Source organism: Dermacentor variabilis, chromosome 9 (genome assembly GCF_050947875.1).
Source record: "Dermacentor variabilis isolate Ectoservices chromosome 9, ASM5094787v1, whole genome shotgun sequence".
Classification (NCBI taxonomy): Eukaryota; Metazoa; Arthropoda; class Arachnida; order Ixodida; family Ixodidae; genus Dermacentor; species Dermacentor variabilis.
In genome coordinates this window covers 110,292,507-110,315,174 of record NC_134576.1, presented here as the reverse complement: position 1 = coordinate 110,315,174, position 22,668 = coordinate 110,292,507, and the positions used below count along the sequence as shown (strand labels likewise).

At 44.8% G+C, this 22,668-nt stretch overlaps 1 protein-coding gene across 3 annotated transcripts in view; it reads right to left on the bottom strand.

Moving 5' to 3' along the window:
* The window catches only part of LOC142557283 (uncharacterized), a 65,635-nt gene that overhangs the window by 8,207 nt on the left and 34,760 nt on the right, over positions 1-22,668 (bottom strand). The window contains exon 1 of one of the 3 annotated variants that reach the window (XM_075669003.1): positions 8,186-8,485. The exons of 1 other annotated variant lie outside the window; for it this stretch is intronic. In XM_075669003.1, the coding sequence (XP_075525118.1) occupies positions 8,186-8,274 (89 nt within the window). In that variant the 5' untranslated portion in view covers positions 8,275-8,485. Of the gene's footprint in view, positions 1-2,599; positions 2,773-8,185; positions 8,486-22,668 lie in introns of those variants that run through there. One more of the 3 variants, XM_075669005.1, reaches the window with a different exon arrangement.

The following is a 22,668-nucleotide window of genomic DNA, read 5'->3' as shown; positions in this document are numbered from 1 at the left end:
CAGTAACAACTTGCTACTAGGGTGCGTCAATTGAAGAAGTAGTTATTCAAAGAATTATGCAAACTATTGAGCACCTGTTGATGCCTTAAATGCCTGAACTGTTTCGTGCCAAATCGGTAAACATTATTTTTTTTCGGTTCAGGCTTGGTTCCACTTCAGCACAAGATTGCAGTTGGGTATGGTATTGGGTTACAGTACAGTATGACACCCTGAACTTAACCCACCGCTCGAAAAATGCTCCTCATGTGAAACACAAGGAAAGAAGCAAACTTGACATGTGACAACACACGGATACAGAAAGCAAACGCCTAGTTGTCTGTCTTTAAGCTTTCAGCACAAGCCCGATCAGAAGCATTTCAACATGAATGCTACACATAAAATATTAGTTTCATTAGTGCTTTTTGCATTTGATGCACTGTCTTGGCACACACAAATGTGCACACAGCACCTGAAGGGGTTAACTCCATACAATGTTTGTTTATATGCTACACTGTTGACAAAGCGTGGCCAAATGCAAATGGTAGTTAAGGCACACACTGAGTCATCGATGCAGCAATGTCACGTGGGCAAAGGAGACGTTTGGTGCTTGTCAAGGGAATAGTGAGGAGTTTTGTGCACAGAAAGGCAATCTAAATACACGTAAGGACTTTTATACACCTTGTGTCAGTGACACATACCTATTGGGAGGATTTGCCAAGAATGGGCATATCCAGTGGGCCAAGAGGGCAGCTTCCCAGATATGTGAACCTCAAGAATTTCAATGAAGCCATTCAATATCACGCACTGTTCAACTTAGAGGCCTATCTGCTGAAGAGATGCCTATTAACCAATATTATATGTATGGGTTGTACGTTGGGATTTATTGTTTCAACAGGCACCGTAGAAGTGCACTCACTGGAACTGCTTTGACAGCTAAGATTCCGCGCTGCGTGACAACACACGAATGGACACGCCAAACAGAGGGGAAGAGGCAAAGAAAGTTTCACTTTAAAAGACAACACAGCATATTATGCTTAGGCTTGCCCTCCTACCTGTGCCACCCCTGTACATTCCTGCCACCAATGTGCCTACTACAGGCAGCGTCACCACACCATTGGCAACGGGCTGAAGACCAATGCTGTGCTGACAACACAGTTGCCAGACGAAAAGAAAAAGCTAGTCTGTAACAATCATGGTATGATAGATAAAAAGCAGATGCCAAAAGTAAACGCTACCGAAGTGCTGGCTCTTGCTATCTTGGTGGTGAACTTGTGACTTCAAATTTTTGTCATTGCCAAACATACAAAATTAACATTTGTGGCGTGCCGGATTAAACAGTAGATACTAGCACCTCAATCACAGAGGGCACTTCCAATTGTGACCGAATCTGATCAGGATCTAGTTTATCATCAATCACACTGACTTACTTGTGCAGCTTGCACAAATGGTTGCTTTGTGACGCCAAATATTTAAACCTATTTTTTTTTGGCCCAATCCATTTGGGCAATCATCTGCTCCAAGCAGCTGCAACTAACATAGAATCTGCTCAAGTGACCACGAAATGCAGAACAAACAGAATAAAATTCGTCACGAATTATTCACAAACGGGTACCCCAAGAAGTTTACTAACAAAAAAGAAGCTCGTGTCCTCCATCCAAAGCAGTCTCAAGGCAAGTCGTTCACGAAACATGCTGGCAACCCATAGGTGTCTGGCGTCAGCGAAGCTCTTAGCCGCGTATTCTCAAGACACAATCTTAGAATAGCACACATGCCATCCAACAAGCTGAGAAATCAGCTTGTTAACGTAAAGGATCGGCTTGAAAGCAAGAATTACCCCGGTGTCATCTACAAGGTACCATGCACAGACTGCAGCTGCAGTTACACTGGAGAAACCAGCAAATTCACGAGAAGATTAAAAGAGCACCAAAGGGACGTCTCCAACAAGAAAAAAGCCTCAAACGCCCTTGCCGAACATGCCGATAATCACAATCCCCGCATCGATTGGGAAAACGCTGCTATAATAGCTAAGGAAAAGAATCCGATGACGCGACTCTTGTTAGAATTTTTATTTGTTCAAACTACGGACAACAGTATCAACAGGATTGATGGAAATCTGCCTGCCAAATACACCCATTCTCTACGTCACATTTGGCATAAGAACTACTTGCAGCTCTTGCCTGCATTTAGTGTGATCAAGGAAACCGTATGGGTCCCGAAACGTCTCTGTGTTATATTTACCTTGACTTGGTCAGGGACCACAATTTTTTCATCACCCAGTATTATCGCAGTCTCAAAAGAAGGAGCCATCGACGAGACTTGGAATCCAGACTAGTTTGAACATCGGCAAATTTTTTTATGCTGCAGAGGTGAAAGCTAGAACAAAAAGACGCAGATTTCTGTTGTTGATACCTCTGCATAACTACCCATTAACAGGGGGAGTGGATTCTTTTCTACAAAACACTTCTTGCTTAGACTTTCCAGAAATGAACACTTGATTGGGCTTCTCAATAAGCATGTCAGGTCTCTGCCCATGCTTGCATTGATGTCCACGTTTGTGACGTAAGTAAGATGTTAAGCGAAAGGATTGGAAAGGGATGGCTCTCTATTATACAGCCCCTACCTTTAAACAGGCGATTTAGAAACTCGAGGCAGCTCTTCAAGGCGCGTTTCAGGGGGCTCCGTGGCCCTCTCCTCCTTGCCTGGACGAGGTATCAGCGGGTCATCCATCATAAAGCTTTCGCTCTGCTGTCATCCCGCCCGCGAGAAGGACAACGGGCTTCACTCATTGGCCGACATTTTGGCGCGATCCGGGCCCTTATCGGCGTGCGCTCCCGGTACCCGCGCGCAAGACGGGGCTCGAAGAGAGACCACAATGGGGCGTCTGAAGGTGCGTACGTGTTCCTCTCTGCCGGTGGAGGCACCCTTTGTCCGCCGCCGGCCGATGGTTACTTCGGATCGGCGGGGTCCCGGCCTCGGCGGGCGCGCGCACTATTCCGCCGTCTCGACGTCCTGAGGCAGCGTCTTCCGATCGTGCTCCTGTCTGTTCGTCTGTCGTTTCTTTCTATTTCCATTTTCTCTGCTGTGGCGCGCGCAATGGCAGGCGTTGACCAAAGGATAGGCAACCTCTTACTGCTGGGGTTCTTCGTTCTCTCTATCACGGTGTGCCGTTAGCGGCCACCGGCGATCATTTGGCCGTGTATTGTGTCGCGATTAAAATTAGGTTAAGACGTGTCGATAAAACTGGTTTTTGTATCGAATCCCAGCTTAATAAATGTTATTTCTTCTTTCCCGAGTACCACGCCTAGGGTATCCCTTGCTCCGCGCGCGGTCTCGCTTTCCCCCACCTGGCGCCGGCGGGGCGCGTACGCGCGCAGCAGCGTGTTGGTACACGGAGCGGGCCGAAGCAGGGCGCGGCGGCCACAAACGGGACCGTCAGGAAGATAATAATAATAATATTTGGGGTTTTACGTGCCAAAACCACTTTCTGATTATGAGGCACGCCGTAGTGGAGGACTCCGGAAATTTTGACCACCTGGGGTTCTTTAACGTGCGCCTAAACATAAGCACACGGGTGTTTTCGCATTTCGCCCCCATCGAAATGCGGCCGCCGTGGCCGGGATTCGATCCCGCGACCTCGTGCTCAGCAGCCCAACACCATAGCCACTGAGCAACCACGGCGGGTTCGTCAGGAAGAATGTGGTAAAGTTTTAGCCGTGCGACATGAACGGCATCAGGTGAGGCGAGGCCAGCAGATGACATGGTAGAGCTGACGGGGACTTTCTCATAGGTGACAATGGTCACTTGACATAAGACGTGGTAAGGGCCCTTGTAGCAAAGAAGGAGTTTTTTTTTTCCAAGAGCCCGACTCGACGGAAAGGGAACCAAAGGAGCACAAGGAAACCTGGCGAAATATGCACGTCACGGTGGCACTGACTGTAAACGTGTTTTTGATTGTTTTGTTATGCCAACAGACGAGCACGGACAAGCTGCCTCGTGTGGTCAGCATGGACAATGGCGTCGTGGGCATACTTGCTCCTTAAGGCATTAGCAGAGGGAAGTCAAGCGTCCAAGGGCAATGCAGGGTCGCAAACAAACAACAGTCAAAATGGCAACTAACCAGCAGTTCCGTGGCGTGAAGAATTGTAAGAGAACGTGACGTAGGGTAATGCAATGTCCCAATCATGGTAGTCAGACGAAACATGCTTAGACAGTATGTCGGTGATGGTCCGATCATAGGTGGAAAGTTTTAATTTTCCTGAGGGGGGGGGGGGGGCAGCTTGGGCACGACAAGCTTTCTATATATATATAAAAAACCTTTAATAACAGTTGCAGTTGAAGAAACTTTGTGTGACCTTGAAGAATTTTTCAGATCTGACAGATCTAGTCTGCCGGCCCGATCGCGTGCGCGCTGGACAGCCAGGATTGGGTCCTCAAAGACGGGACTTCGCAGGAGTGCGTCCCACTCTTCCTTGGTGAACTTCGGGCCTAGCGACCCGCACTCCCAGAGCATATGAGGCAAAGTAGCAACCTCACCACAGGCCACACAAGAACAAGTCGGATAAATTTCAGACACAAATTCACCTGCATTTCACACGCTGTTGTTAAAAGGCTCCATTGAAGGGGTCACTGAAGTATGCAGGTTTTTTTTTTTCAGAGTAATAAAAGCATGCAAAGCAATTTGAAGCGTGGTCAACATACAGGCAGCATATTCATTCTCTAGGCATAGGCTATCCATACCTTCAGAAATAGGTTCTAATTGGCTACCTCCTTTTCTTTCAAAAATATAATAAAATTTGTCCTGTGTGTATATTTAAGACAACGTTGAAGTGAGAAAATATGGATGAGGCAGCCATCGCTGGTGCTTCTAATGCACTTTTCCTCCTATAGTCAGGATTTGCTGAACTAAAGCGAAAGTATGAATTAAAAGCCGTGAAAATCTGCACCAACAATGATGCAGTAAGCTATTAGCTACAATAGAATTTTCAGTGAAAAGGTCGAGGAAAGTTATAAGAAACCTCAAATGATGTGGGTGACAAAACTCTGGTAATGACATTCTAGGTGTGTATGAGTGGGGGGGGGGGGGGGTTTAGGGTTCAGCATCACTGGGGTGGGGGAGGGAGGCTCTGCCCCCTTCAGAAAACTCCGGAGGGGGCTCGAGTCCCGGAGCTGCCTCCCCCCCCCCCATAGTCGGCACCTATGAGTCCGGTTCAATCGCTCAGTTGGGCCATTGGTCCGAGGAAGGTACGACGTAGTGAGCTTGTGCTTGGTAGAGCAAGACTGCAAAATGTCAGCAATGACTTGTAAAAAGAAGATATGACCACGGTCCGTGAGTAGCTGTCGTGGGGCACCATGCTCTAGAATGATGTCGCGGACAAGGAAACCTGCAACTTCACTTGCACAGCTGGTCGGAAGCACTTGGTTCATGGCGTAGCATGTCGCATAATCCTTAGCCGCAGCGATCCACCTGTTGCCAGACTTGGGCTCGGGAAAAGGGCCAAGAACATCTAAGCTCACTCGAAAGAATGGCTCAATTGGGATGTCGAGGGGCTGAAGGTATCCAGCAGGAAGTGTTGATGTTTTTTTTCGGGCTCGCACGCCACAAAGTATCATCATACAGAGTGAGCAAGGCTGGGCCAGTAGAAGCAACATCAGACACGGTCATAGGTGCGAGTGACACCAAAATGGCCTGCAACTGGTGCGTCATGAAGATTAAGAAGAATGGCTGAGCAAAGAAGTCGAGGGACGACACAGAGAAGGGAAGGACCATTGATGTGAAAATTATGGCAGTAAAAGATGCCGTTCTGGAGGACGAACCACCGTAAGGATCGGTCAGTAGGCGCAGATTCAACTCGTTCAATGAGGGTCCGCAAAGTGGCATCATAGGCCACGTCCAAAAGTTGGGAGACGGAGAGAACGCAGGTGGAAGCATCTGTGTCGTCAACGTTGGCTGTGTCTACAAGGTAACAGGACAAGCAGTCGGCGTCGATGTACTGGCGCCCTGATTTGTAGACCATGGAACAGGAGTACTCCTGCAATGCAAAGCCCATTGTCCAAGCCTCCCTGTGGGGTCTTTTAAGGACAAAAGCTAACAGAGAGCGTGATAGTCGGTGACAATACAAAAGGGCCGGCCATATAGGCAGGGACAGAATTTCGCAACCACCCAGGCAAGAGCCAGACACTCTCTCTCGGTAATGGAGTAGTTTCGCTCCAAAGGAGACAAAAGGCGGCTGGCGTACACAATAACCCAGTCATTACCTGGCGAACTTGCGCCAAGACAGCATCAATTCCATGGCCATTTGAACTGGTGTGCACCTAAGTAGGGGCTGAAACGTCAAAGAGGCCGAGAACAGGTGGAGTGGTGATTAAGGTCGTGAGACAAGAGAAGGCTGCAGCTTGAGAGGAGCCCCATGAAAAAGGCACATCTTTCTTTAGGAGGTCTGTGAGAAGCCGTGCTATGGTGACAAAATCCTTAACAAAGCAGCGGAAGTAAGAGCGAAGTCCTATGAAGCTGTGGACATCTTTTGCTGAGTGCGGCACAGGAAAGTCTTTGACGGTGCGTATTTTTCCCAGGTCAGGTCCGATTCCAGAAGCATCAACCATATGTCCAAGTACAGTTCCCTTTTGAGCGTAACACAGCTAAAACTTGATCTCTCTCTTGAGCCATTACATATTCGTCGTTCAATCGCTCTTTTATGCTTATTTCATAAATACGCAACTGCCCCAGGCAATCTGTGTCAGCTCTAGAAGCGCCGTCACGCATTTCGAGCCGTTTACATAATCAGTACAGCATCAAGCGCATATACGGAAGAACACAAGCCCTCAATTCATCAGCCCTTCCACGTGTCATTGTTCTTTGGAATGATCTTCCCGATAATACTGCATCCATATGCAACCATCAATCATTCCATGATCAGCTGCGCGAATACTTTCAAGTGACATCGTGGTGTTAAACCTCTTGTATACAATATCGCACTTTTTGGCTATTGTGTTCTTGTAAACACCTGCTTTATTTCTTTTTTCCTTGAGTCATGTGTCAGACATTTGTGCTGTATTTGTATACTTCAGTTATTTTTTGTACTTTGCTCTTATGTTTGTTGCTGCTTTTTAGTACTAGCCCTGTGCAATGATTTCCCTTTCCCTTTTTTCGACCTGTACATTTTGCATTTCTTATAATATCCTTGTTCATCCCCCTTACTCAATGGCCTCTGGGCCCTGTGAGGTATTGTAAATAAATAAATAAATCGACGAGTGCAGAATAGTGAAACTCTAGGCCAAGTATCAGGTCAGGGGGGCAGTGGGCAAGCACGGTGAAAAGGATGATAGTATGGCGACCAGCAGTGCTTACGTGGGCAGTAGACATTCCCACTTCGTTAACCGTATACCGCTGTCGGCGATGCGTACGTCTACACAGGATAGAAAAAGCCTTCAGAGGCGACACCTGTAAATATTGTGGCTGAGTGAAGCCAAGCTCTTTGTGCGGAACCCGCTTTTTAAGGCGTCCACCGTAGTGGACACCATGAATGATAGGAACAACGTGTGTGAGAGTACTTTCCTGCAGTGTAGTCATAGCTCCTCTCACTTGTAATTGGACTGTTTTTTACATTTGCCTCAAATTTTCATGTACGAACACTTTGTTGATTATGTTATCTAGCGAGCCAGTAGGACGAAACAATTCACCGTGTAACCAGCACCTTCTGCAGTAGCAAAAATGATCAAAGGAACCTGTCAAAGCAAGTTTGGCTGCCGCTACGTGCGCTATGGCAACGTCAGTAATTTTTACCATCAGAAATATCATACAGAACAAATACGTTAAATGTTGGTGGGCAAGCGCAGAGCGACATATATAATTACGCGTCCACTACTCCACTGCAAGGTGTATATGCACCTACACTCACTGCAGCTGATGCGCACAGCGGGCAATTCGGTACATTGTGAAATAGACACAAGAACGCATGCAAAAAAAAAAAAATCTTTTCTTTGCGTTTTCGGGACGCACACTGACAGGAATCTAAAGGTAACCACTGTTTGCATGCGCAATTTTTCTTCGTGCAGCAAAGGTTTAATCTGACGCCTCGACATCGTGCACCGGCCATCAACTGTCCTATGCTCTCCGTAGCTTCCACGACCCTGCTGTTGCATGATTGATGGGTCCAGTGAGTGAAGAGTGACAAAAAATATAGACACACGCACATAATAACAATATTACCTGGCTCTGCCCCTGCCACGACCGCGGCCCCTGGATACGGGTTGGCTTGTCGGCGTTGTTGCCATGCCAAGGCAGCGGCCGTTCGACATTCCCGGCGACAAGGCACTACCGAAACGGGCAGCAGCCGCCGACCCGATAATGAAAAGTGAACAGCGATCGGTCGGTCTGGCCCTCCTCACGCCACAACACAGCTGCGCCACACCATGCTATACACCTACCGTAGATACCCGGACCACCCCGGACACCTACAGAAACGGCTAGAGTTACTGTATATGTGGTAGCATATACAGTAACTCTAGAAACGGCAACAGCAGTGCGACGTAAATAAGAGTAGCGGTGGCGTTGCGAACTAAAGTATACGACCGAGAGATGGCGCTAACAAAATCAAAACTAACTAACACATCAAACTAACAAAACTAAGAAATCAAGTGAACAGTCATTACCAGGACTGATGTACGCGGATGATATTGTATTAATGGCTGACAATGCAGAAGATCTGCAGGAATTAATGGACAAATGTGGTACAGAAGGAGACAGATTAGGCTTGAAGTTTAGCAAAGAAAAATCAGCAGTCATGATTTTTAATGATAACATTCGCGGCGAGCATAAGATACAGGAGGCCACGCTGGAGATAGTCGATAAATACAAGTACCTTGGGGTGTGGATAAATAATGGCATTGAGTATCTGACAGAGTACGAAAAATATCTAACGACTAAAGGTAACAGAAATGCAGCGATTATGAAGAGTAGGGCACTGTGGAACTACAATAGGTACGAGGTAGTACAAGGGATATGGAAGGGGGTAATGGTACCAGGCCTGACTTTTGCCAATGCAGTTCTATGTATTAGAACAGAGACCCGGCAACAGTTGGAAATTAGGCAACGTGGTGTGGGTAGGCTCGCTCTGGGAGCACATGGCAAGACAACAAATCTTGGAGTGCAGGGGGATCTGGGATGGTCTTCTTTCGAGGGCAGAGAGGCTAGTAGCAAGATAGCATTTGAGGAGCGATTGAGAAAAATGGGGGAAATTCGGTGGGCTAGGAAGGTTTTCAGTTACTTATACACGAGGAATGTTGACACGAGGTGGAGGAAGCGAACTAGAAAATTGACAAGTAAATACTTGGGCAGTAGCGAGGGGACAAGTAAGGAATCATCTGTCAAGAAAAAGGTTAAGGAGACATGGGGAGGGGTATGTGGAGTACAGAGATGCAAACCAAATCGGCATTGGAGACATACAGGACGTTTAAGCAAGAAATAGCCAAAGAAAATATTTACGATAACTCTAAGAGAAGCTCATTGTTGTTTGAAGCCAGGACAGGTGTACTGCGAACTAAAACGTACCGAGCAAGATACCAGGAGATAGATTTGGTGTGCGAGGCGTGTGGAGAGGAGGAGGAAACGGCTGAACACCTGATACTTGCTTGTAAACAACTTCACCCTGCAGTTGAATCTAACGGGGAGCTATTCAAAGCTTTGGGTTTTAAAGACAGTGAAAGTAGAATAGACTTTGAACAGGTAGAAATAACTAAACGAAGACTATCTGATTGGTGGATAATATCAACGCAAAAGTAAAGGAGTAAATAGATAGGTATGCATGCATATAGAACCATTAAAGGCTAGGTGGCGCGCGCCGCCGCCGCCCGATTCAAAGGGTTGAGCCTCAATCATCCATCCATCCATCCTAACATCAACATCATTATGTACTGAGTTATAGCTTATATGCTGCACTGGCCTGTTACATATACAATAATGCCAGCCTGGCAAGAAAATAAATATGTATAATCAGTCTTTTACTGGCAGAACCATTACAGCAAACTATACAAGTCTGATTTTCCATCTTAGACAATAGTGTAATATTTAGATAGACGTACAGACGTTCCTGATGACTTTATGGTGTAGTGTGAATGCATACAGGTGGTACATCTAGTGGACCTGTACAAGAGAGGTAAAAAAAAACACAGGTGAAGTACAAAGGATAAAAAAGAATCTGCAACTTGCACTCTGAGATGAACGTGTCACTGTGACAACCTGAGTGCTGCTGTTTAGCATTTTCTTAGCCTCTTGGTCCGCGGGCACAAGTGCCTGTCTTGCTGCTTAACACAGCGTCATGACAAGAGTGTTTTCTATCCGCCACCCGAGAACTCTCTCTGTAGCGGTCAGGCTCCGCCGAGAGACTTGCAGCAACGGGAAAGTAATATGGCAGGTTTTGGTTGCTAAAGCTGTACCAGACTGATGGCAAGCAAATTTTGTAACACAGTTGAATATCCCAAATACTTGCTACTACTTAGAAGCAGATTGATCAGGTTTTCAAATTGAATAATACAAAGTGAACCTGCCCACATTAAAGCTTCAACCACAAGAAACACGTTCCTGACAGATTGTTGATGCCAGCTAGTGTCATCAAGAACGATGAGATGCTGGGGGTTGTGCTCTAGATGCTGAATTGTGCCCACGTAAAATCAAATAGCCGGCCAAAAATATGTTGGAAACTTGTTCCTTGTGGTTGGGCCTTAGCAATCCCGATGCCACAGGCAACCATAAAGCAATTGCACAGCTGCCAATGGATCTAAGTTAATGCGTTGCTAATGAACAAATAAACCTCTTAGCAGCATTGAAGTGTACAGGCAAATTGCTAACAGGGCTCTGGAACAATAAAAAAAGTTTCACATCACCGGTTTGTGTCAGTGTTTACTGGTAGCTTGTGGATACAATGAAACCCGATTATAACAAACTGGCCTATGCACTAAAGATAGTTAATTATATAAGGTAATTATTTAAATCTAAACACGCCTGTAACGAAAGGAAACAAACATTTGTATTGTGTTTGTTCTACACGAATTTGTTGTCCTCAGTGGAAAAATTAAGTCAGTTACCAGCTTTTTTGTAAACAAAACCACGCATTATAGACAGCAATCTATTAGCCTTAAACAGCTTGCCAGTCACTAAAAATATAGACTCGATAGGAGCTTGCTTGAAGTATACTGCTGGTACGTTTCCGAGTATTCTCACATTTAGGCACAATTTAAACAAAAAAAAGTATGAAAAGGGATGCCTCTGTTACAAGTGAGTGTTTTACGAGAGATCAGTCAGGAAGTTTTGTGTGTGCAATATACAGGATAATTCACTTTATGCATGGTTTGTTAGAGTCAGGTTTGTCTGAAGCTGTGCAAAGAGAAAAATGCTATGTACTACAAGTGTGGATCTTTTCCTTGGCAGTAGCCAAACATGACTTAGAGCACAAAATTACTTTTTTATCCATATTACCTGGTAAAAGGCCAAGGCATGCCCTGTGAAAGCTTTTTGAACAATATGCACAAGAAATGCCCAGCACTCTTCCGCCATACAGCGATTGCCTGCCTTTTTGTATGCATTTCAGCAAATGTCTGTGCAGCATACTCTGACTAAGGTTTAAATTTTCTGGTCTCCTATCTGATGCTAAACAATACACATTTGCAATTGCAAACAAGCTACAGTCAAGCGTGTTGCACTGGTTTTGTGCCCCTTTAGTGCAAATGGTCAGCGTTGGTGACTGCAATTTTAGCATGTGACAGATTTGCCTGATCGCATCTTGCCTGATCAGAAGGAGCATCTTGGTCAATTGAGTCATATACAAAGACTGTGTTTTCATCAGCGTCAACATTGGTTACCGTAAGCCAGTGATCGGGGTTCCGGACATGCAAGATTTGAATAAAAGGGCTTTTTACTTCAGTATATAGTAAACGATGGCCAAGAAGCACATCTTGGAAGCCATCCCTATGAGGAAACTTTTATTGAATCAAGTGCTACGTTAATCACGCTGTCTGATATTGAGGCGCCCTGTACTAAAGCATTTAAATCGGCATCTAAAAGAGAGTAGCGTTTGCAGACATCTAACGTTTGCTGTCACCATGCATTGCAAGGCTTACCATTTCCTTTTGCGATGGCAAAAAACTTGCGCTTAACAGCTTTCACTTTCTTTGGCCGTCCTCTCCTAGCTTTCACCAAAGGTACAACAAGTTTTGTACTGTTCGAATGCCTGCAACTGCTTGTAGCAGTCATTTGGGGTAATGGAGCTGGTGTGCCTTATAAGCTAACTGTAATTTGATTACTAGGAAAAGTGGTTAAGCTTATGAAGAATGCCTCGCATGATGCAGGTTTTTCCATTAGCTCCCTTCTCACCACAATTGGATAATACATTAGCCACAGTCTTGGACATTTCACAAAGCCTCTTTGAGGTGTAAGAATACTTTTCTTGAGCAGTGTCGAGCTTCACAGATGGCGGCAGCTGAATGCTGCTTGTCATCGTGCACTGGTGTGGCACTTGAGGCCATGCAGCTCTCACTCAGGAAATGATCCTTATACCACCTGTCCGGTATGCCACACGCTGACACTGTCAACAGTGTTGTTAGTGCCAACGTGCACAATGACAAGCATCAAAACCAGCTAGCTTGTCAGCATCATTGACAGCAAATGCTCAATCCTTACTCCTCTATGCGTGAAAACACTGACTGACAAAACACTATGCATAATATGCTCAAAGAGTCATTCTATCACCTTGATTTGCTTTCATTGGAGTCCCAAGCCCCACCTATGTTTCACACATATGTATCGACAGTCGATCATAATTCGGGACTGAAGTGGATATTCGAAAACATTTGTTTATGTATGTACCTCGTCTTTATTCATATTCGAGAATGTTCCACTCGATTTGCAATTAGTTTTGCCGTTTTTTTTTTTCAAGGTTATTTTATTCACTGTACGTTTTACTAACCCCTCGCTACAGATTTTTTTTAATATAGAATAAAAGATACTCCTCACTATTCAGACAAAATTAAGTCATTTCTTAGCATGCTTACTAGAGAGTGACAGCATCGGGCGACATAGTGTCAGCCTGTCTTGACGTAAAAGTAAGTTCTGTGTCACCCAAGGAATTTTGCAAAGGCACTGAGGAAAAACCTGGAAAGCTCAGGGAATTTGGAAATGTCAACTTGGTAGACACCCTGAAAGCACTGCAGAAATTGCACCACTTACCTTTCTACTAATGTGCAAGTCCAAAGGGGTGCTAGATAGAATTCTATAGAGGAGGGGGAGAGGAGGCAGAGAATGGGTAGAACCGACGGAGTGGTGAAATGAGTGAGTAACAATCTTGCCACTTTTCACTTGCAGTTCCCAAACGAAGGGGCAGGGGAATAGGGAAAAGGTGACATGAGAAGGCAGGGAAGCGCTACAACTGTAGACATGACAGCGGTTGCGGGGAAGCTAGATAAACTTAAGTTCAAGGTACGTCACCTTTGTGCTATTTCTGAAAATTAAACCATGCAATTATGTCAAGCACCACATTAAGAGCCACATTAATTACAGTGCATCGTAGGGTCTAGGCGACACTATGGAAGCGGCCGCACATCCAATCAACACTTCGGGCTCATTCACACCGGCGACTGACAGTGGTCGCGCGACCAAGTTGGTCACAAAGCGACCAGTCGCAAATGGTCGCAAACGGTCGCCTTTCTTGAAAAGCGACCATTTTGGGCGAGTCGCTCTCTGCGCGATTTTTCAGTCGTGCGACCGTGGTCGCAAAACTGATAAACCAATCAGCGGCGCACCGGAAGTGATCTTTCGTGTGTCTACATCCAGCCTCCTCCGGCGTCGCGTTCAAATTCCGTGTAGATTCCGAGAGTTCTCGCTGAGAACGATAATCTCCGGGATTGCGACTTGCGGGTCGCGCTCAGCCGGGCTTGCCGGTGTGAACATCAGTCGCCTTCGGTTGCTTTTTGATTGCGAGTCGCAAATGGTCGCGCGACCTCCTCAAGTCGCCGGTGTGAATGTGCCCTTCTGCGCCCGCCGCAGTAGCTTTTTAGCTATGGTATTGCCCGAGGTTGTGGATTTGATCCCGACCACGGCAGCCGCATTTTGATGGGGGTGAAATAAAAAATACTCATGCACTTAGATTTAGGGACACGTTAAATATTACCATGGTGTCAAAATTAACCCAGAGTCCACCACTGCGACGTGCCTCGTACTCCGATTGGGGTTTTCGCATGTACAAACGTACCCCATAATCCAATTTAAGTTTAACACTTCTGCCACAATGCGATGTGCCATGTGAAGCAATGACAATGCTCAGCCCTCTCAGAGTTTATGAAATATAGCACACAACAATGCCTCAAGCGAACACCTCTCCCTCTATGTTCTGTGGACTACGCAGACAAACAGCAGTGGTGCACGCAAGGTAACATTTAACATCAACTCACCACTCTCGTGTTGGACCAGACATTGAAGAAATTAAACATTCACCATCAACATCACTACTAACCATAGTTAGTCAAAACAAACAGCACAGAAAGCTTCACTTACATCGATTCCCACAGTGCATGGGATCGGCATGATTTTCGGTTATGTTGCCTGTAGGCAGCATGCATCAGTAAAATGTTAATGCCTGTCTCATTTAACAGCAAAACATTCCGTGCTTGCGTGTGTGTAGCTACATTCATAACAGCTTTATTGTGCATTACAGGAGGGACTTGGCTTACCTGCTGAACCAGTACCAGTGCTATGGCCGCATTGCACTGCCATGGACTGACGTTGACCTGGAACCCCTGACGTTGGCATTGATACTGGATTCTCAGTCTCCCTCGGAACTCGACCTTGGTGAAATTAACGACCTCTCCTGCTCACTTTTTTGCACACTTTTTGACGCTCTTGCCACCAACACTGTGGTCAGGGTCTTAATGTTACGTGCATGGCAATATGAACGCCACAAGATAGAAGCACTATGCAAAGCGTTGATCTCCAGTGAGTCTATCAAGAGCCTGGAGTTTGATTTGGCCACCCATTCATTAGAAGGGTCCACCTTTGTCAATGTATGCAAAGCCCTACTTGTCAACACAACTGTGACTGAGCTGACCATGAACACACAAAGCATGGGCCTTCGCAGTGCTAAGGCATTTGTCAATATGCTGTCACACAACAGAACCTTGATGAGTATAGTGCATGACTGCCGGTGCATCCAAAAAAAAAAAAACTAATGGAGATGATGTCGCGGGGAATGATGGAAAACAGGGTTATTACATCATACACGTTCAACCACCCCTTGGAGAGAAATCATTCCACATTCCGTCTTCACGAGGCTCTCAGGCGAAACATGACCTTGCTCAACATGGCAGTCAAGTTTGTGATGCAGACCAATCTGACAAAGCACTATGCCCAAGCATTTGAGACATTGCACGGAACTTCTTCGTTGGTGTCGCAGGTCTCCAAGGTACCTGGGAAGCCCGAAAAAGATACCATGGCAGAAATTGATGCAGCAGACAAATATATACATTCGCATTATCTCTATGTGACTGGAGTCGTCAGGTTTTCTGTGAAGTGCTACCCCAGCACACAGACTCAGGTGGATGCATTGAGTGATTATTGCTGGCTAGCAATTGCAGAGTTCCTCAAGGTTTCTGATGTGCTTAATGAATGACGATCTGTTGGTGCTATTTATTTATTTCATTTATTTATTATCATGCCCTCAGGGCCCAATGGGCATTACAGTGGGGGTGGGTATGTGTTTTACAATAAAAAAACATTCAAGCCTATAAGGACAAGATAAACAGACAGTGAGAGCATCAAAATAAAAGGAAAAAAAAACAGCAAAATTCGAGTCATTTTAAAATATGGTCTGTCACAGCGGTTGTGAATGATGATGCATTGGCTAAGGTGGCGATAGAAGTGGGAAGGCGGTTCCACTCAGAACAGATTTTCGGCATAAAAGAATGCAGGAACATGTCAGTGCAACAAAGAGGAACAGCTACCTTATTGCTGTGATCGATACAGGAGGATAAGTACACTGGTTGCAAAAAGAGTTGCAGATTCAATGAACGGTAATGAACACTTTGTGGAATAAACAAAGACGCGAGATGTTGTGCCGAGTTTGAAGGTTAAGTGACGATTTCATCTGCGAGACACTAGCGGTATGTGAATAGTGCAACATAATAAAACAGGCTGATCGATTCTGAAGGGATTCTATGGATTGAATGAGAGCATGGTGTGCCGGATCCCAAACTGCACACGCATATTCAAGTTTCGGACGAACGAAAGTTTGATGAAGCATTAATTTTAGGCGCTGTGGAGCTTGGAAAAAATTGCGTCGGAAATAACCGAGAGTGCAATTTGCATTACCTATGATGTAGTCAATGTGAGTATGCCATGACAAGTTATCAGATATGTAAACACCGAGATACTTGTATGCAGACACGCACTCCAGTCTGATGCCATTAATTCTGTATTCTGAAGACAGCGAGGCATTAGTGCTTCGCGAAAATGTCATGTACTTGCATTTACTGATGTTAACGGTCATTAACCATTTATTGCACCATTCATATCTTTTATTTAGGTCATACTGAAGGACAAGTGTATCATTAGGGTTATTTATTTCGCTATAGATAACACAGTCGTCTGTAAATAGCTTTATACTGGAGTTAATGTTATCTGGAAGATCATTTATGTAGTAGATCAGGAATAGTAGTGAACCTAAAACGGAACCTTCAGGGACGCCAGATTCAACAGGACAAGGAGAGGAAGCGTGATTGTTAGCAATAACATATTGGGTTCGGTTAGATAAAAAGCATTCGATCCATTTGAGGATGTTTGGGTCAGTTTTCAAAGTGCTGATTTTTAGTAGAAGTAGTTACCTCAACTACTTCTACTAAAAACCAGCACTTTGAAAATTGACCCAAACATCCTCAAATGGATCGAATGCTTTGTAGAAAGCTTTAGAAAAGTCAAGAAAAATACCATGAAGAAAGGAGCCTCAGTCTAGAGCTGCTGCGATCTGATTAGTAAATAACAGAAGCTGTGTTTCACAGGAATAGCTTTTCCGGGATTCATGTTGACAGGAGGTAAAAAAGTCATTTGATTTAAGATATGAGAGTAGATTAGAGTAAATTACATGTTCTAAAAGTTTGCACGGGATACTGGTTAAAGAAATTGGTCAATAATTGAGAGGAGAATGCGTGTTTCCGGATTTAAAGTGTTGCACCACTTTCCCGACCTTCCAATCTGATGGCAGCGTACTAGATTCAATGTACTGTGTAAAGAGGTGTGACAGGAAAACTGAAGAGTAAACTTTCGTGTTCTTCAGAAACTTCGCATTAATTTCATCACCAGCACATGAAGACGAAAGCTTTAGTTTCTCAATTAATTTAGCTATTCCCTCAATATCGACTACAATTGCATCCATGGGAAAGAAATAGCAATTATGCAGCTGCAACGAGACAACGGCAGTTGACTTTGTAAACGCACTCGCCATCCGTACGTCATTCAGGACAGTACAACATTCCTCATTACGCACCACATGTCCAGCAGAGTCAACAAGAGAAATGGCATGGCTTTGTGCAGGTTTAACAAAGTTTCAGAATTTGGAAGTGTTGGTGGAAGGGAGTGTGCCCCCCAGAAAAAAATGCTTTGCCTGTTTGATAGCAATGCGATAGGAGCACAGACTATCACGATATACATGCCAGCGAGCAAGAGTGTTTGTAGACTTCACTAAATGAAAAAGGCGCTTTTTTTTTTACAGTAGCCTCTTTAATGTTGTGTTAAACCAAGGTGCCCTTTGTTTACCTGAAATTTTTTGTAACGGTATGTGTTTTTAATTAGACTTGTAACTTTACTTTTAAAGGAAAGCCAGTTTTCTTCCACTGTACAATTGAAAAATGTTGGAATGCAGCCATCCAAGAATAATTCAAGCTCCTTATTAATTGAGACATAATCTCCCTTTTTGTAATTTCTAAACGTTTTTGTTATCAAAGGCTGGCACATGTTGCAAGTTGTTATAACAAAATGAATAGAGCTGTGGTCGCTTATACCGGGCACGTATGAAATCGAGTGTACAAGTGCAGGTGTTGTTGTTAAGATGAGATCAAGAATGTTAGCCAAGGTAGAACCAATTCTAGTAGGCTGGGAAACGATCTGAGGGAAGTTAGTCTAAGCACAAGGCAGCAAAAGATGAAACACCAGGTAATGTTTCAGATACAACCGGGACAAGTCTAGAACAGTTAATTTTAGGCATATTGAAGTCACCCAAGAGAAATAATGGAGAGCGCAGGAACGTTGGAACCAGATAATTAAGCACGTCATGTAATTTTTCACAGAAATCTAAAGCAGCATTTGGCAGGCGGTAGCATGCGCAAAAAAGAACATTTTTGTGGTTTAAAGAAATGCAAACACAAATAAACCCCAAGTCTCAGTCAGTTACAATCATATGCAGTACAAGATTATCGGCCACAGCAATAAGCACGCCACCGCCATGTTTGTCAGAGCGATCACAGCGATAAATCGCACTCTTTCTTTCACACTCAAATGGCTCATAGCTGTCAATTCTTGATGATAACCAGGTTTCAGTAAGTAGAGCTACATCGGCTGAGCACGCGTCCAAGACTGATGACAGTGCCTCACGTTTATTGACAATGCATCTAATATTGGTAAATAAAAAAGATACATCATGGTGAGTAGCGGGGCCTTTAGTTAGCATAACAACTGATTGTCAGAAGCCGATGTCGATGCAGGTGATGCATCTGTCAAAACGGAAGCACCATTACCAGATTCAAGGACGCAAACACGGTCGGTAGCTGAACAGTAAACGTAGCACTTTTTCCCAATGTAGAGCTTATTATGCCGTATTGAAAATTGCTTTACAGAAAATTTGCCATAATCAAACAACTTTTTCCTCATAGCTCTTGTCATTCTGCAACAGTCTTCGGTCACATCTACCCCAGATTTCTTCAGATTACGTTTTACCGCGAGGATACTATCCCGAAGTTGCAGTGAAATAAATTTAACAATAATAGGTCGGCATTTCCCAGGGACGTATTTGCACAAGACAAGCGGTCGTCACTGCAATTTAGGTTTTGGTTCATAGTGGCATTCAGCAGGGAAACAATCTTGCCTTCAGACTGAGCCCATGTTTCCGCACCGGTGTCAGTAATGCCGTGAAATATAAGGTTAACCCTGCGGGAACGGTCCTCAAAATCATCAAGTCGTTGGTTAACAGCGACTACTTTGGCTGCTGAGCTTTGGCCGACTGGTGTTTCGGCCGATGATAACCTAGTTCCAACTGCGAGACGCCTGCTGTTTATGTTGAAAACATGCCCCTCAAGTGATTGCTGAGCCCCTCTCAGCTCATTAAGGGCACTCATGAGTTCATCGTGTTTTTTATCCATTTTTTTCATGCAGCGATTTCATGAGAGCAACAAGCTAGCTGTATTGTTGACCAGAGGGATCTTTCCCAGGTGGCCCTGGATTTAACTCAGTGTCACCAGACATAAACAATAGCTCAGCAATGTGAATGCACTCGCAGAATAAAGCAAACAAAACATTTGGGCATGGAAGTACAAGTAAGCAAAGTTCGTTTGAATATATACAGTAAAGTGAAAGGGGCTGACCCACCTGCAACAAAAAATGGAAAGGTGTTATTGGCATGGTTTGCATTGTCCTTGTACTTCCGTGCCCACTCAAACTATTCATCGTGCTTGGTCTATTTATGCTTCTTTGTATTTATGCGTGCTATTACTTGCTTATGTAAATGTTTCCCTGTGATGGTGAACGTGCTCAATGGAAAACCTTGTGCAACCGGCTTTTCATTACGTTGTATAGATTGCCAGTTCCTCGAGTGTTCTTGTGTTTGAGGAACAAGAATATTGTGATACTATTTATTTAAGTCTCATTAAACAATGTTGAAAAAGTTCTAATACTTTTTTTAGCCTGTTACCTTTTATTAAGTTGAAAACGTACCTGAAAGTACTTGTGTCAAAACTTGTTGCTGTAATTTATTGTTCAGAACGGGCAATTTATCATTGTATTCCCCTGCCTGCACGTGTCTGTCTGATTACGTTTGGCTATAAAAAGTTTTGCCACGTGTTGTCAGTGTTCTCTGCATTATGAGCCGCTGTGGCTTGGCAGTGGTGACATTCTGTTGTTGCTTAATGTCAAGTATTGGGTTCAATTCAATGTTGCAATAAACCTGTTTCACTGAGGATCCGGTACAAAAAAAAATATTCTTGCACACAAGCTTAGCTGCACTCCAAGGAGGGCCCTCTGGTCTACACTAATTGAGAGTCCTCTAGAAGGATGCATCTTGGAGCTTAACTGGCTTAACCATCATTTTGGGACAAGAAACATCAGTTAGATGTACCTAGGCAACCTGGTCAAGACTGAGTGGTGGCTTCGTTCACTTGGTGTGTTGTTGGAATGTACTTCTGAAATGTACTACCGCGCTTCAGGAGTTGCCATGTGGGTATACACCCTGTACCAGATATTTAGTGCCGCAGAATTGTCAGCTGCAGCTTTATGAACATCCTACATAATAATTGCACGAATGTGGGGGCTACAAAATTTAATTCGCTAAGTGCTCGCTAAACTTCTCACCTTAGCGGAACGTTTCATATGCAGTGTGCTCATGCGGTGCGCTCATATCCCACCATGGTTTGTGTGTCATCAGTATGTGTACAGTGTTCCATTTATCAGTTTTGTACCGTTTGTATTAGTTTTGTATCAGTTTCGCAGTGTTCAATAAAAACACTGCCTCCTAGTCGTAGCTAACTGTCTCTTTGTCATTTTGTCGTTGTCACGGTGGCATCCCACAGGGCAGGGTATTGAGCCCTATTCTCCTTAACTTAACTATGGTTGGCCTTGCTGAAGTATTACACACGACAATTCACCTATCAATGTATGCTGATATTTGTCTTTAGTCTTCTGTGCTGACTCGTCTTCAAGGGTGCACAAGAATTCAGCGGGCAGCCACCTGAACTTGTTCGTATCTCCGCAAACGAGACCTTAGTGTGTCCATTGAAAAATGGGTGTTAATCGCGTTGACGCACAAACCCATGACGCCACACCTTGTTTCTCTCAATGGTCAGGGTATCGAATAACAGAAGTCCCACCACTTGTAAGGTGTGATATTTGACAGGAACCTTTCATGGAGCCCCCACTGCATCTACCTGAAGCGGAGACTAATTTTGATTGTACATATAATGAGGTTCCTGGGCAGAAAAACCTGGGTCACGCCAGTACAGACCATGCTGCAGTTGCACAGAGCACTGTTCCTGGGCGTTTTACAGTACAGCTTGCCAGTTTTGGCAAACGCACAAAAAACAAACATTCGTACCCTCGAAAGTTTGCAAGGCCAGGCTCTACGGACTTGTGTTGGAATACCACGATGCGCCTCGGCTCATGCAACAATCATGATTGCTAAGACTACTTGGTTCCAACATATATAATGACTGACAAACTTAGAGGACACATTCGACATCTGTATCGCGTACCCAGTCACCATATTGCTGCTTTGTCAGCACAAAGACCTCAAGCCACATTTTCCAAACTTGTTGCGCGACACATCAAGGCTACCTTCCATTGGGCTATACACCAGCGGTAAAACCACTGTTATCCCTGTTGTGCCTAAGACAGCCACAAGTACACCTCACGATTACAGGAATTACGAAGAAGACCCATCATTCAACAGTGGCTAACGTCAGTTCACACTGTCATTACTAGCTGAACGAGGCATATGAACAAAGAACGCATATTCACACCGATGGATCTGTCTCAGCCACCAGCTACACAGGTGCTGTTATCATACTGGCCTTACAAGTCACAATTAGGTTCAAAGTGCCCCATATAAGGACCGCTACGGCAACAGAACTAGCCACTGTTAATTACATCGCACAAGCCAAACCTCAAAGGTGAGTCATTTTTTGTGACTCCAAGGCAGCCCTTCAGAGTCTGCAGTCAGCCTTATGACTCAAGACCTATCAACAACTGGTGTTTGAGGCCAGAGAGGTTCTCCATCAAGCCCTCATAGACAGACTGGACATCATCTTCCAATGGCTCCCGGGACACTGTGGCATTGTCGGAAATGACCTTGCTGATGATGCTGCCCGGTCAGTCATAAAGGAGCCCTGACACTTCCTATACCCTTATCAACGACAGATGGTGCGAAGGATCTTCATTTACTTGCTCGTACCAAGACCGAAACTTTGTGGAACACCCCGATTTTCTCCAACTGCCGTCTCCACCAGCTGGATTGCTGCAGATTCCATCGAACTTCTCCCACTGTAATGCAACTTTACTGTGCCGCCTCTGGTTAGGGGTGGCTTTATTAAAGCCTACTCATTCCTTGTTGAAATCTCCGACACATCGATTTGTGACTCGTGCAAATGTTAAGAGATGATCGAGCATGTGTTTTGTTTTTGTAATTTCTATGAGATCGAAGGCAACATTCTTCGGAGGGCGTTAAACTGATTTGATGGTAGACCATTTTCAGAGGCTTAATTACTTCTCTCCTCCTTGCCGGTTTCCGTAGAACTATTACATCAAACTCTTGCCTTTGCTTCGAGTCGTTGACAAATTCGACTTCGCCCTGTCATCTGCTAGCTGCCTGGTTAGCTCAGATGGTAAAGCGGCTGCCCCGGAAAGACGGTGGTACCGGTTTTGAGTCCCGGACCAGGACGAATTTTTCTTTAACTGTG